Source organism: Bos indicus x Bos taurus, chromosome 5 (assembly GCF_003369695.1).
Source record: "Bos indicus x Bos taurus breed Angus x Brahman F1 hybrid chromosome 5, Bos_hybrid_MaternalHap_v2.0, whole genome shotgun sequence".
NCBI classification, from domain to species: Eukaryota; Metazoa; Chordata; class Mammalia; order Artiodactyla; family Bovidae; genus Bos; species Bos indicus x Bos taurus.
The window spans coordinates 79,626,380-79,641,397 of NC_040080.1; the positions used below are offsets into that span (position 1 = coordinate 79,626,380).

General features: G+C 37.5%; 1 protein-coding gene across 2 annotated transcripts in view; it reads left to right on the forward strand.

The window, feature by feature from the left end:
* The window catches only part of LRRK2 (leucine rich repeat kinase 2), a 207,551-nt gene that overhangs the window by 64,438 nt on the left and 128,095 nt on the right, over window positions 1-15,018 (forward strand). For both annotated transcript variants that reach the window (XM_027542587.1, XM_027542585.1), the window contains exons 17-19: window positions 237-365; window positions 440-610; window positions 9,501-9,759. In XM_027542587.1, the coding sequence (XP_027398388.1) occupies window positions 237-365; window positions 440-610; window positions 9,501-9,759 (559 nt within the window). The remainder of the gene's footprint in view (window positions 1-236; window positions 366-439; window positions 611-9,500; window positions 9,760-15,018) is intronic.

Sequence of the window (15,018 nt, forward strand, 5' to 3'; positions counted from 1 at the left end):
TAGCATCTTATTCTCTGTGTGCATCTTCTTATTTCTTAGTAATGAGAGAGCAAGGTGTATTTATTACATTGTTTCAAAGTTTACAGCTTTAAAGTACAAGCCCAATAAATGTATCTACTTAGCTAAGTGAACACCTCAAGTTTTAAGTACTGTATACAGTCTCTCTTTTATATCATTTGTTTATTCTTTTTTGTCCATAATTACCTTGTTGTTATTAATTTTGGTCACACTTTCAGGGATTTCAGACAGTCTTGACGATGCTGGAATTGTCAGTGTCTTTTTCCAAGCTACTGGTGCATTACTCCTTTGATTCAGTAATATTCCATCAGTTGTCCTCCAGTATCACGGAGCAAAAGGATCAACAGGTACAATGTTTTTTACCTGTATTATGACTGTTACACATTTCGCTGACTTTAATCCTCATTTTCATTCTTTTTAGTTTCTAAACCTTTGTTGCAAGTGCTTTGCAAAGTTGGCCATTGATAATGAGTTAAAAAGTGTGATGCTGGAGAAAGCATGTGATCAGAATAACAGCATCATGGTTGAATGCCTGCTTCTGTTGGGAGCAGATGCCAATCGAGCAAAAGAAGCAACTTCTTTGATTTGTCAGGTAAATATTCAAAGATTCACTTTTGTCTTTTTTGTATGCCCCTGCTATTGTATAGCTCTCACCTATATCGTATGATTCTTCATTACAGAATTTATCAGTTTATGGCCCAATTGCTTGTAATTTGTAGTAGGGTTTAGATTCATAGAGTTTTAGAAATAGGGTATTTCTGTAGGTATTATCTTTTAATCATTCCCTTTACATGTTTACCTACTTTGTTGAGATGATAAATAACTTTTAAACGTGTCTCCTACTGAGCATCTCTGTGTGAATCACTCTCCAGGAACACACCACACAGTTATGTTTTGTTTTCGATTCATCTTTTAAGTATTTTCTTTCTGTTTTCAACTTGTCTGTCTAGAAAGTTCTGCCTTCAGGGCTACCACAGGTGGCCTCGTAGCCTGTGCACTGTGCACTTTGGGGCCTGTTCACATTGACAGCCCTTCTATGGGCCATCCTGCAGTACAGTGGCACTGTGGTCTTGCCTTCCTTCTCTCCCTTCCCGTAAGCACTGTGCAAACACATCTATCTAATGCTTCTGCTCTGCCTTCAAAATATAAACCAAATTATTTGTCCTCAATAAAGCTCTTCCCACACTTCCTGACCTCCATACAAAATAAAGATTTACTTGCTGTGTAAATCCATGACAATTTTTGTACACTTTTTTATAGTTTGTGAGTTGTATAAAGGTAGAGATGTACAGTGTTCATCTGTGTATCATTCAGAATATCTAACTCACTGTTGTACATACAGTAGGAATTCAGTTAAGTATCAGAGTATATTACATGTCATTTCCAGTTTGTCTTCACTGTATAAATTTTAGTTTGCAGTAGTATTCAGGTAGCCCTATGTATATTTTCTAAATAATAATATTTCCAACAAAGCAATTATGTAGTGATTTAATATCCCTTATTGACTGGATGAAGCATAGCAGGAATCAAGATTGCCGGGAGAAATATCAATAAACTCAGATATGCAGATGACACCACCCTTATGGCAGAAAGCAAAGAAGAACTAAAAAGCCTTTTGATGAAAGTGAAAAAGGAGAGTGAAAAAATTGGCTTAAAACTCAACATTAAGAAAACTAAGATTATGGTGTCTAGCCCATCACTTCATGGCAAATAGATGGGGAAACAATGGAAACAGTGAGAGACTTTATTTTTTAGGGCTCCAAAATCACTGCAGATGGTGACTGCAGCCATGAAATTAAAAGATGCTTGCTCCTTGGAAGAAAGCTATGATCAACCTAGACAGCATATTAGAAAGCAGAGACATTACTTTGCCAACAAAGGTCTGTCTAGTCAAAGGCATGGTTTTTCTAGTAGTCATGTATAGATGTGAGAGTTGGAGTATAAAGAAAGCTGAGCACCAAAGAATTGATGCATTTGAACTGTGATGTTGGAGAAGACTCTTGAGAGTCCCTTGGACTGCAAGGAGGTCCAACCAGTCCATCCTAAAGGATATCAGTCCTGAATATTCAGTGGAAGGACTGATGCTGAAGCTGAAACTCCAAAACTTTGGCCACCTGATGCGAAGAGCTGACTCATTGGAAAAGACCCTGATGCTGGGAAAGATTGAAGGTGGGAGAGGAAGGGGACAACAGAGGATGAGATGGTTGGATGGCATCACTGACTCAATGGACACAAGTTTGAGTAAGCTCTTGGAGTTGGTAATAGGGAAGCCTGGTGTGCTGCAGTCCATGGGTTGCCAAGAGTTGGACACAACTAAGTGACTGAACTGAACTGAACTCAATATGCATTATTAAATAACCAACAGAGTGCTGTGTTATTCAATAACTTACTTCTAAAGCCTCACTTTATTTAATTTTCTGCTCACCTAAGGGTTCAAATCAATTTGTCAACTGTAAGATTAAGGTAGTACTACTTAGCAATCTACATAAAAAGAAATTGAACCTATAACTCATTTTCATGCACAGTTAAGTTATTCATTAAAACCAAATACATAATCAAATTATTTAAATTTAGCCAAATTTCATCTTAGCAGGCAACATTGAAAATAGTTGCTTCTCTGTTATTAAAAGTAATTGAATCATTTCCTTCAATAATGTAATGTTTTTATTGTATTTCTTTTGTGTGATCTTCAGATCATTGTGTTAATGTTACTTGGATATGCCAGAGAACTGAAAGGGAGCTTCCTCCAGGTCTTTCTTAGAGAAACAACACACCTAAAAGCCCTTAAGTACAGTTACTCTACATTCTGCACAGGGACTGCTTTCTACTTTTCTCTCAATTTATTCAAATCTTTCTGCACAGAAGGCTTTTTATTTTCTTCTTCCCAAGTTCTTTTGAACTTAATGTGCTTATTTATATATTTTCTTCTTAAAACAAAATCAGATCTTTAAATGTAAAGAATTTATCCTGGTTGTCAGAGATTATTTATATCTAACAAATAGTAAACATTGATTTTTGTGGGTAGACTGTTTGAACACACCTTATTTTGTACAAAGTAGCATAGTAAAGACTTATCCAGGTACCAATGTTGCATTATTAAGGGTGGAGTTAATCTTATTAGGCTTTGGGAGGATTAATATTGGGTATGAAAATGCATGAATAGAGACATGAAAATAAGATTTATCAGGTCATGGTGGGAAGAGCAAGTATAATGAATTCTGAATAAAAATAATAGCAAGCTCTTCTGTGGTATTCATTGCCACCTGGGCCCTGCTCTGAGTCCTTTACTTAATCCTGACAACAACCTTAGGAGTACTCCTAGTATTTATCTTATTAGGCATGTGAGGAAGTAACTTGCCTGAGGAGTAACTATAGCCTCCCTTGTGCCTACTTTAATCTCTTGTTTACATAACAGATTCATGATAGTGGTGGTGGTAGGGGAGAGGATTGTACATTCATTCTTGAATGCTAGCTTAAAGTACTTGGCTTTGATTGTGAGCTGCATTATTTACAAATTAGAGTATGAGAGAAAATATGGGAAAAGATAGAAAGTTGCACTTTGATTATATATATTTGAATTGTCCCCATTTAAAATACAGAACTGTGTATGAAAGTGTTGACCTCTTAGTCATGTTCAACTCTTTGAGACCCCATGGACTGTAGCCCTCCAGGGTTACATGGAATTCTCCAGACAAGAATACTGGAGTGGGTTTCCATTTCCTTCTCCAGGGGATCTTCCTGATCTAGGGCTCGAACCTTGGTCTCTGACATTGCAGGCAGATTCTTTTACTGTTTGAGCACCAGGGTATCTGAGCAGTATTTTTTTTTTTCCCTCTCATGAATTATTTTCCTAGTTTTATTTTATTTCTTCTATCTGGTATAAAAGACAAATATTTCTCTCTTCATGTCACCATAGGTTACCTGGGTTCGATCCCTGGGTTAGGAAGATCCCCTGGAGAAAGGAAAGGCGACCTACCCACTCCAGTATTCTGGCCTGGAGAATTCAATGGACTGTATAGTCCATGGGGTCGCAAAGAATTGGATACAACTAAGTGACTTTCACTTTCACTTTTCATGTCACCATATGTCAGAAATCATCTTGGATAGTTTGGGTCCCCCAAGGAGAATTCTGCTATAAAAATGTATTGAGCATCTTCTCTGTGGAAAGCACAGTGCTAGATAATTAGTAAAGAATATAAAAGGTATTTTATATATATAATAATATATATATTATATATATATATAAACTGTTTCAAGGTAGTTTCAAAGTGTCTCTTGGGAGTTAAGGGAGTAAAACATAAATCACCTTAATAGAAGGTAGGCAATAAATACCATAATTTAGAGATAAAACTTTGCGGGACTCCAAGAGAAGGCATTTGTGATGAGTTTTTTGGGCCTCTCCTTCCCTCCGTTCTTCCCTTCCTTCCTTCCTTTCAAATTTCCTGTGGGCCCTTACTGGATTTTTTGTTATTTTTCAGTCACTAAGTTGTGTCTGACTCTGCGACCCCATGGACTGTAGCCAGCCAGACTCCTGCGGATTTTAGTAGTTTGCTAAATTAAATATATTCTGTAGGCATTGTGCTAGGTTACAGAGGTACAAATTGAATTGCAGTAGCATCCATGCCTTTCATTCTAGTAATCAAACAGATAAACATGTCTGGTTCAGTGTGCTAAGTGCTGTGTTAAACAAAATGGGATGGACTCCCGAGGAGGAAGCGTGTGCAGCCTGGGAGGTTATAGCAAGGACTTAGTGCAAGAGACTTTAAAGCTATTCCTTCAAGAATGATTTTTTTTTTTTTTTTTTTTCTGGAAGAAGAACAAAATTAGACATTGGAGGCAATAGAAATAGCATAAATGAGGTTTGAAAAATTGCATGTTGTTTTATGAGGGAGTGTCCTGGAGCAGAAAGGTTTTAGAAGATTTTAAAATAGTACAATGACTTGATTATATCTAGACTAGAAAAGTACTATAGTGGTTCTCGGGAGAACAGACTGAAGATGGGGGTGTTCCTTAAAGGCTGGTGGGCATTTAGCTGGTTCCATCAAACCAGAGCACTGTCCCCTCAAACTTCTTGGACACATGTTCAGTTCAGTTCAGTCACTCAGTCGTGTCTGACTCTTGGTGACCCCATGGACTGCAGCTTGCAAGGCTTCCCTGTCCATCACTAACTCCCGGAGTTTGCTCAAACTCATGTACATTGAGTTGGTTATGCCATCCAAGTATCTCATCCTTTGTCATCCCCATCTCTTCCCGCCTTAAATCGTTCCCAGCATCAGGGTCTTTTCAAATGAGTCAGTTCCTTGCATCAGGTGGCCAAAGTATTGGAGTTTCAGCTTCAGCATCACTCCTTCCAATGAGTATTCAGGACTGATTTCCTTTAGAATTGACCCGTTGGATCTCCTTGCAGTACAAGGGACTTTCAAGAGTCTTCTCCAACACCACAGTTCAAAAGCATCAATTCTTTGGCATTCAGCTTTCTTTGTAGTCCAACTCTCATATCCATACATGACTGCTGGAAAAACCACAGCTTTGACTAGATGGACCTTTGTTGGTAAAGTAATGTCTCTGCTTTTTAGTATGCTGTCTAGGTTGGTCATAGCTTTTCTTCCAAGGAGCAAGCATTTTTAAATTTCATGGCTGCAGTCACCATCTACAGTAATTATGGAGCCCCCAAATGTGTTTGGACACACGTTAATTCTGAAGAATTCAGGAATTTCCCTCAACCAACTTTTCCCCCGACCTGGTACCCTGAATATTAAGATCTTTCCTTTTATTTATTTAGACTTTTAATGATATATTTTGTTTAATCAATATTTTCAAAATATTATTAAATGAGTTTGTGATATATCCAAAATATTCAACATGTGATCAGTATAAGGATTATTAATGAGCTATTTTATATTTTAAAATACCAGGCCTTCAAACCTGTGTTTGAAGTATTTTACTCACTGGAGTAAAATATTCCAGTGAGTATTTTACTCTTACAGCTCATTTGACACTTACAGCAAATTTCAAGTTGCTTAATAGACCACATTGGGCTTCCTTGGTGGCTCAGACTGTAAAGAATCTGCCTGCAGTGTGGGAGACCTGGGTTCGATCCCTGGTTTGGGAAGATCCTCTGGAGAAGAGCATGGCAATCCACTCCAGTATTCTTGCTGGAGAATTCGCATGGACAGGGAAGCCTGGAGGGCTACAGTCTATGGGGTCACAAAGAGTCTGACACAACTGAGTGACTAGGCACACATAGACCACATTGGATGGTGCCAGTCTCTGGGTCCCACCACTGGCTTCTCTTGTAGTTAGAGGGATGGGAAGAGACAGGTTTTGGCTCACAGGAACCATCACCTCTGATTAATCTCTGCTCCTTCCTTAAAAAAAAAAAAAAATCACTTTTTTAACTAATTTTTATTTTTTTAAACTTTATTATAGAAAATTTTAAACATACACCAAAGTGGAAGGAGTAGTGTAATCAATCCCTACGAATCTATCAGTTATCTTCAAGAATTATCAATACATGTCTAATCTTATCTTGTCTGTATCATTCTCATGTCCCTTCTCCATGTTTTTTTTTAATATGGTAGATTCTTTTTAGTTATTTAAGTACTATAGCAATATGTACAGTCAATACCAAACTCCCTAATTATTCCTCCTCCCTAGGTAACTGTAAATTTATTCTCTAAGTCTATGAGTCTGTTTCTGTTTTGTAAATAAGTTCATTTGTATTATTTTTTGGGGATTCTGCATATAATGATATTAGACAATATTTCTCTTTCTCTGTCCAACTTCCTTCAGTCTCTATGACAGTCTCTAGATCCATTTATGTTACTGCAAATGGCATTATTTTGTTCTTTTTAATGGCTGAGTAATATTCCAATGTGTATATGTACCACAGCTTCTTTATCCACTTTTCTGTTGATTGACATTTACGTTGCTTCCATGTCTTGACTACTGTAAACAGTGCTGCAATGAACTTTGGGGTGCATATATCCTTTTGGACCATGTTTTTCTCTGGGTTTATGCCTAGGAGTGGGATTGCAGGATCATATGGTAGCTCTATTTTTAGTTTTTTAAGGAACCTCTATACTATTTTCCACAGTGCCTGCACCAATTTACATTCCCACCAACAGTGTAAGAGGGTTCCCTTCTCTCCATACTCTCTCCAGCATTTATTGTTTGTGGATTAAAAAAATACATATATATTTACTTATGTATTTATTTTTGGCCACCTTTTTCGCTGCACATAGGCTTTCTCTAGTTGCAGCAAGTGGTGGCTACTCTCTGGTTGTGGTGTGTGGACTTATTGTAGTGGTGGCTTCTTTTGTTGCAGAGCATGAGCTCTAGGGCATGTAGGCTTTAGTAGTTGGGGTGCATGGGCTTAGTTGCAAGGCATGTGGAATCTTCTGGACCAGGGATCAAACCCACATCCCTTACCTTGGCAGGTGAATTCCTAACCACTGAACCCTTAACCACCATGGAAGTCATCTTCTGTGGATTTTTTGATGATAGCCATTCTGGCTGTTGTGAGGTGATACCTCATTGTAGTTTTGCTTTGCATTTCTATATTAGTTTAACATACTGAACATCTTTTCATGTATCTCTTGACTGTCTGTATGTTTTCATTGGAAAAATGTCTATTTAGGTCTTCTGCTCATTTTTCTAAAATTTACAAAAGCAGCTCATGAAGTTTAATATCATCAAAACAAACCACTCAGTTAAAAAATAGGCAGAAAACCTAAATAGATATATATTTCTTTTTAAATCATTAATATTAGGTTGTGAAAGGACCCAAGCTTTGGAATCTGCAGATGTGATTTCAAATCCAAGTGTATTATTAAGTAGCTCTAAGATTTTGGACAAATCACATATTTTTCCTAAATATTCATCTATAAAATGGGAGTAATACTTTTTATGGCATAGGGTTTTTAAAAAATAGTTGGAGATCATGTTTTTACAGAAGGTAGCATAGTACCTGACGTCCTAATTTTGTTACTTATGATTTCATTCTTGTAGTTGATAACGTTAGATTCCATTGCCTTTCAGAAGCTTTAGCTGGGGTTGAGCCAGTGTGCTGTGCTGCAGGTTGCTAAGGCTTCTCTCTGCTTACCGTGGTCACTCTAGTTTTTGTAGCAGTTACCATGTTAACCCACCTTGAGGACATGCTCTGAAAACATAACTTTCAGGGTAAGGTAGAAAACTGAGAGACAACATATATCTTTGTAGAAATTCAAATTCTTGTCCCGGAAATCCAGTGAATGATGACTGTCCTTTGCATGTGACATTGGTGAATTTAATAATATTTATATACACAGTTATTCTACGTCACAAATGAAGGGAAGGCATTTGCCAAGTAAATGAAGTAGCATTTGCTATGTTAAGGTATCAGTTTCCCAGATATGGTCCAATAAGCAAACAAGTCCAGAAAGTGTGAGAAATGTGTAAATTGATGGAGCCTCAGGTATTTTGACTTCAACCCTATGAGTTTTACTTCGTATCATGTTGTCTTTTTCATGGTAATGGGCTCTCACATGGCAGATTTAATTTATGCTGCTCTGATACTTATGATGCTAATCTTACTTTATTTTCCTAATTTACTTCAAGAATGAGTTTTGCCTTATTTTGTTTGATTCTAAATTTAAAGACCAGAAATCGAAGAAGAACTATAAAGCCTCTTGATGAAAGTGAAAAAGGAGAGTGAAAAAGCTGGCTTAAAAGTCAACTTTCAAAAAACTAAGATCATGGTAACCAGTCTCATCACTTCATGGCAAATAGATGGGGAAACAATGGAAACAGTGACAGACTTTCTTTTCTTGGGCTCCAAGATCACCACAGATGGTGATTGCAGCCATGAAATTAAAAGATGCTTGCTCCTTGGAAGAAAAGCTATAACCAACCTAGACAACATATTAAAAAGCAGAGACATTACTTTACCAACAAAGGTCCATAAAGTCAAAGCTGTGGTCTTTCCAGTAGTCATGTATGGATGTGAGAATTGGACCATAAAGAAAGCTCAGTGCTGAAGAATTGCTGCTTTTGATCTGTGGTGTTGGAGAAGGTTCTTGAGAGACCCTTGGACAGCACAGAGATCAAACTAGTCAATCCTAAAGGAAATCAGTCCTGAATATTCATTGGAAGGACTGATGCTAAAGCTGCAGTACTCTGGCTACCTGAGTGAAGAACTGATTCATTGGAAAAGACCCTGATGCTGGGAAAAATTGTAGACAGTGAAGAAGGGGTTGACAGAGGATGAGATGGTTGGATGGCAACACCAGCTCAATGTACATGAATTTGAGCAAGCTCCGGGAGTTGGTGATGGACAGGGAAGCCTGGCGTCAATGGGGTCGCACAGAGTCAGACACAACTGAGCAACTGAACTGAAAATTTAATGATGTAGGGGAAAGTCACACAAAGTTTGATTACCAGGATTATAAAGGAAACATGATTAAAAAAAATATATATGCTTACCTTCTCTTTTTCTTTAATAGGTATGTGAGAAAGCAAGCAGTCCCAAACTGGTAGAATTGTTACTGAATAGTGGATCTCGTGAGCAGGATGTTCGGAAAGCTCTGACAATCAGCATTGGGAAAGGCAACAGCCAAATAATCAGCTTACTCTTGAGGAGGCTTGCCCTGGATCTGGCCAATAATAGCATCTGTCTTGGAGGATTTTGTATGGGAAAAATTGACCCTTCCTGGCTTGGTCCTTTATTTCCAGATAAGACATCTTATTTAAGAAAAGAGACAAGTAAGGATTTCCAAGCAACTTTTATAGAAGGTTTAAATTTAGTAGTATTTTTAAAAATAACTATTCTTTTAGTTTTCATTCCATTTGGTGCAACTTAAGTCAAAAATATTGTGAAGGCTTGGCTTTTTTTTTTTTGATCATGAAATGCTTGAAATTGACATTATATTTAAGTTTCTTATGACCCAGCAAATTCGTATTTTATAAAGATAAATCATAACTGAGATCTTTCTGTGAGGTTACTTTTCTTTGTTAAGTATTTTAGTTTTTATTATAAAATAATCTATGTGCCTTTAAAAATAGAAAAACTTAATATAAGGAAGAAAATAACAGTAACTTACCTGTTTTACCTATAGGTAATCAATGTAGATTATTTTTTTCTGTGAACTTGCTATACACTTGCATATGAATTAAAATATATGTATAGAAATATACATATGTATTTTGCATTTTCAAGTTAGTATACTTTGCATTTTACTTAAGGATGTGTTTTCTAGTTAATATAGGTCTTGTATGTAGTAAGTATGTTAATTATCATTAGTATCTATACTAGTGCATTTCAAATAGAAAAATTTGGTTATAAATTATGTTATAAGCATAAATGGAAACAGACATGTCACATATTATTGATATAAATTCAAATTGTCCTTTTGGAAGGAAAATTTGGCAATATCCGTTAGTGTTATGGGGCTTCCCTAGTGGCTCAGATCGTAAAGAATCCACCTGCAATGCAGAAGACCCAAGTTTGAGTCCTGAATTGAGTCCCTGGAGAAGAAAATGGTTACCTACTCCAGTATTCTTGCCTGGAGAATTCCATGGATGGAGGGGGTGGCATCACAGACTTAATGGACATGAGTTTGAGCAAACTATAGGACATAGTGAAGGACAGGGAAGTGTGGCGTGCTGCAGTTCAAGGGGTCACAAAAAGTCTGACATGACCTAGTGACTGAACAACATTAATGTTTTAAATGTACGTCCGAGTACTTTAATAAAGTACAAGTAATTTTTTTTTTAATTGACATTTTAGGAATCAGTGAACTAAAATGCACCGGAATGGGTGAATTTAATTCAGATAACCATTATACCTACTACTGTGGGCAAGAATCCCTAGAAGAAACAGAGTAGCCCTCAAAGTCAATGAAAGTCCAAAATGCAGTACTTGGGTGCAATTTCAAAAATGACAGAATGATCTCTGTTCATTTCCGAGGCAAATCATTCAGTTTCAGTCCAGTTTCTCAGTAGTGCCTGACTCTTTGCGACCCTGTGGACTGCAGCACGCCAGGCCTCCCTGTCCATCACCAACTCCCGGAGTTTACTCAAACTCATGTCCATGTGTCAGCGATGCCATCAACCATCTCATCCTCTGTCCCCTTTTCCTCCCACTTTCAATCTTTCCCCAAATCAGGGTCCTTTCCAGCAAGTCAGTTTTACACATCAGGTGTTCAAAGTATTGGAGCTTTAGCTTCAGCTTCAGCTTACAATGAATATTCAGGAGTGATTTCCTTGAGGATGGACTGGTTGGATCTCTTTGCTGTCCAGACCATTCAATAGCATGGTAATCACAGTAATCACAGCAAATCATTCAGTATCACAGTAATCCAAGTCTATGTCCCAAACACCAATGCAGAAGAAGCTAAAGTTGAATGGTTCTATGAAAACCTACAAGACCTTCTAGAACTAACACCAAAAAAAGACAAAAAAAGATATCTTTTTCATCATAGGGGAATGGAATGCTTAAAAGTAGGAAGTCAAGAGATACCTGGAGTAACAGGCAAGTTCAGTGTTGTAGTACAAAATGAAGCAGGGCAAAGGCTAACAGAGGCTTGCCAAGAGAACATACGGGTCATAGCAGACTCCTGTTCCAACAGCACAAGAGATGACTCTACACATGGACATCACCAGATGGTCAATACTGAAATCTGACTGATAATACTCTTTGCAGCTAAAGGTGGAAAAGCTCTATATTATCAGGAAAAACAAGACTGAGAACTGACTGTGGCTCATATGTTGAACTCCTTATTGCCAAACTTGAACCTAAATTGAAGAAAGAGGGGAAACCACTAGGCCATTCAGATATGACCTAGATCAAATACCTTACAGTTATACAGTGGAAGTGACAAATAGATTCAAAGGATAAGATCTGATAAACAGAGTGCCTGAAGAAGTACGCACAGATTTGTAACATTTTACAGGAGGTAGTGATCAAAACTATCCTCAAGAAAAAGAAATACAACAATGATTGTCTGAGAAGGCCTTACAAACAGCTGTGAAAAGAAGAGAAGTGAAAGGCAAAGGAGACAAAGATATATCCATGTGAATGTAGAGTTCCAAAGACTAGCAAAAAGAGATAAGAAAGCCTTCCTCCATGATCAGTGCAAAGAAATGAGGAAAACAACAGAATGGGAATGACTAAGAGATCTCTTCAAGAAAATTAGAGATACCAAGGGAACATTTCATGCAAAAATGGGCACAATAAACGACAGAAATGGTATTGACCTACAGAAGCAGAAGATATTAAGAAGAGGTGGCAAGAATACACAGAAGAGCTAGGGGAAAAAAAAAAAAAAAGATCTTAATGACCCAGATAACCACAATGGTGTGATCACTCACCTAGAGCCAGACATCTTGGAGTGCAAAGTCAAGTGGGCCTTAAAAAGCATCACTATGAACAAAACTAGTGGAGGTGATGGAATTCCCGCTGAACTATTTCAAATCCTAAAAGATGATGTGAAAGTGCTTCACTCAATATGCCATCAAGTTTGGAAAACTCAGCAGTGGCCACAGGACTGAAAAAGGTCAGTTTTCTTTCCAATCCCAAAGAAGGGCAATGCCAAAGAATGTTCCAGCTGCTGCGCAATTGCACTCATTTCACCTGCTAGCAATGTAGCAGGTGAAATTCTCCAAGCTAGACTTCAAAAGTACATGAACAGAGAACTTCCAGATGTTCAAGCTGGATTTAGAAAAGGCAGAAGTACCAGAGATCAAATTGCCAGCATCCATTGGATCATAAAAACACAAGAGAATTCCAGAAAAACATCTACTTCTGCATCATTGAATACATGAAAGCCTTTGACTGTGTGGATGACAACAAACTGTGGAAAATTCTTCAAGAGATGGGAATACCAGACCACCTTACCTGCCTCCTGGAAATCTGTATTCAGGTGAAGAATCAACAGTTAGAATTGGAAATGGAACAATGGACTAGTTCCAAATTGGGAAAGGAGTATGTCAAGGCTGTATATTGTCACCCTGCTTATTTAACTTATATGCAGAGTACATCATGTGAAATTCCAGGCTTGTTGAAGCACAATGCTGGAATCAAGATCACCAGAAGAAATATCCATACCCTCAGATACAGAGATGACACCACCTTTATGGCAGAAAGCAAAGAGAAACTAAAGAGCCTCTTGATGAAGGTGAAAAAGGAGAGTGAAAAAGCTGGCTTAGTACTCAGCATTCAGAATACAAAGATCATGGCATCCAGTTCCATCACTTCACAGCAAAAAATGGCAAAACAGTGGAAATAGTGACAGACTTTATTTTCTTGGGCTCCAAGATCACTGCAGATGGTGACTGCAGCCATGAAATTAAAAGATGCTTGTTCCTTGGAAGAAAAGCTGTGATAAAGCTAGACAGAATATTAAATAAGAAGCAGAGACATTACTTTCCAACAGAAGTCTGTTAGTCAAAGCTATGGTTTTTCCAGTAGTCATGGATGTGAGATTTGGACCATAAAGAAGGCTGTGTCAAAGAACCGATGCTCTTGAACTGTGTTGTTGGAGAAGACTCTTGAGTGCAAGGAGATCAAACCAGTCAATCCTAAAGGAAATCAGTCTTGAATATTCACTGGAAGGACTGATTATGAAGGTCAAATACTTTGCCCACCTGGAGCGAAAAGGTGACTCATTAGAAAAGCCCCTGTTGCTGTGAAAGACTGGGCAGGAGGAGAAGGGGACGACAGAGGATGAGATGGTTGAATGGCATCACCGACTCAATGGACAGGAATTTGAACAAGGTCCGGGAGGTGGTGAAGGATAGGGAAGACTGGCCTGCTGCGGTCCATGGAGTTGCAAAGAGAGGGACATGGCTGAGTGACTGAACAACAACAAATGTACTTTTTTAATCAAATAATGTAGTGCTAAAAATCCATGATACAGCATTCTTAAAATGTTCAAGGATGCACATTAAATATTGTTCATAATGACAAAAAATATTTCCCAAAGAAACTATTCAAATTAATAATAAATTGATATATTCATACAGTGTAATGCTCTGCAATCACTGAGAGAAAAGCACCTTGCAAATCCAAATGTCCAGAGATAGAATGTATTCTTAAGGGGAAAAACAAGCAGAGAATAGCGTTTTTTTTTTGTTTTTTTTTTTTAATTAATAGTAGTGGTGAAAACACAGTTGGGATATTGTAGCCATAAATTTTGAATATGAGAATAGTATGTCCGGAAAAAAAAATCCAGAAATGGATTCTCTGATTGCCTTTGGGGACCTTGGGAACTAATGAGAGATGATTAGATTCCATGTTTTGTCACTTCAGCCAGTCTCATGCCAACAACCTGCTTAACTTTAATCTTTGTTTTCTAATGGTAAGGAATTGAGGACCCTTTGAAGATATGAAGGGAGATTTACATTCAGTGTATTCTTTTGGTTCTGTATGAAATTTTTTGCAAGTACTGACGAATCTTTCCTAATATTTCAGGGCATAGCCTTAAGTTTTTTGACAGCTGGTCTGAGTAAAAAACATTTTGAATTCAAAGCTTTAAAGTATTTTCCAGGTAGTACTTGACTGAATTTTGTACACATGTTGTAATGTGAGCCATAAGAGTAATATTTGAAGAAAATTTCCAGGATATATTTAGGATAATGAGAACTGTGTCAACTTATTTATTCATTATAGCACTTAATATAAAATTCAGTAAAATAGCAAGTTAATTTTGAAATTTTATCAGATTTCTTAGTAGAATGAATCACTTTTCAAATAGTTTATAAAAATAAGAATATCATTTATTATCTTCTGTGTCCTAAGAGAAGGAAATGGCAACCCACTCCAGTGTTCTTGCCTAGAGAATCCCAGGGACGGGGAAGCCTGGTGAGCTGCCGTCTATGGGATCGCACAGAGTCGGACACGACTGAAGCGACTTAGTAGCAGCAGCAGTGTCCTAAGTATTATTCTGAAAACTTTATGTGCATCATTTTCTTTAACTTTTTCTGTAAACCTGTGCTGTGTGTACTGTTGTCTTCACTTCCCAA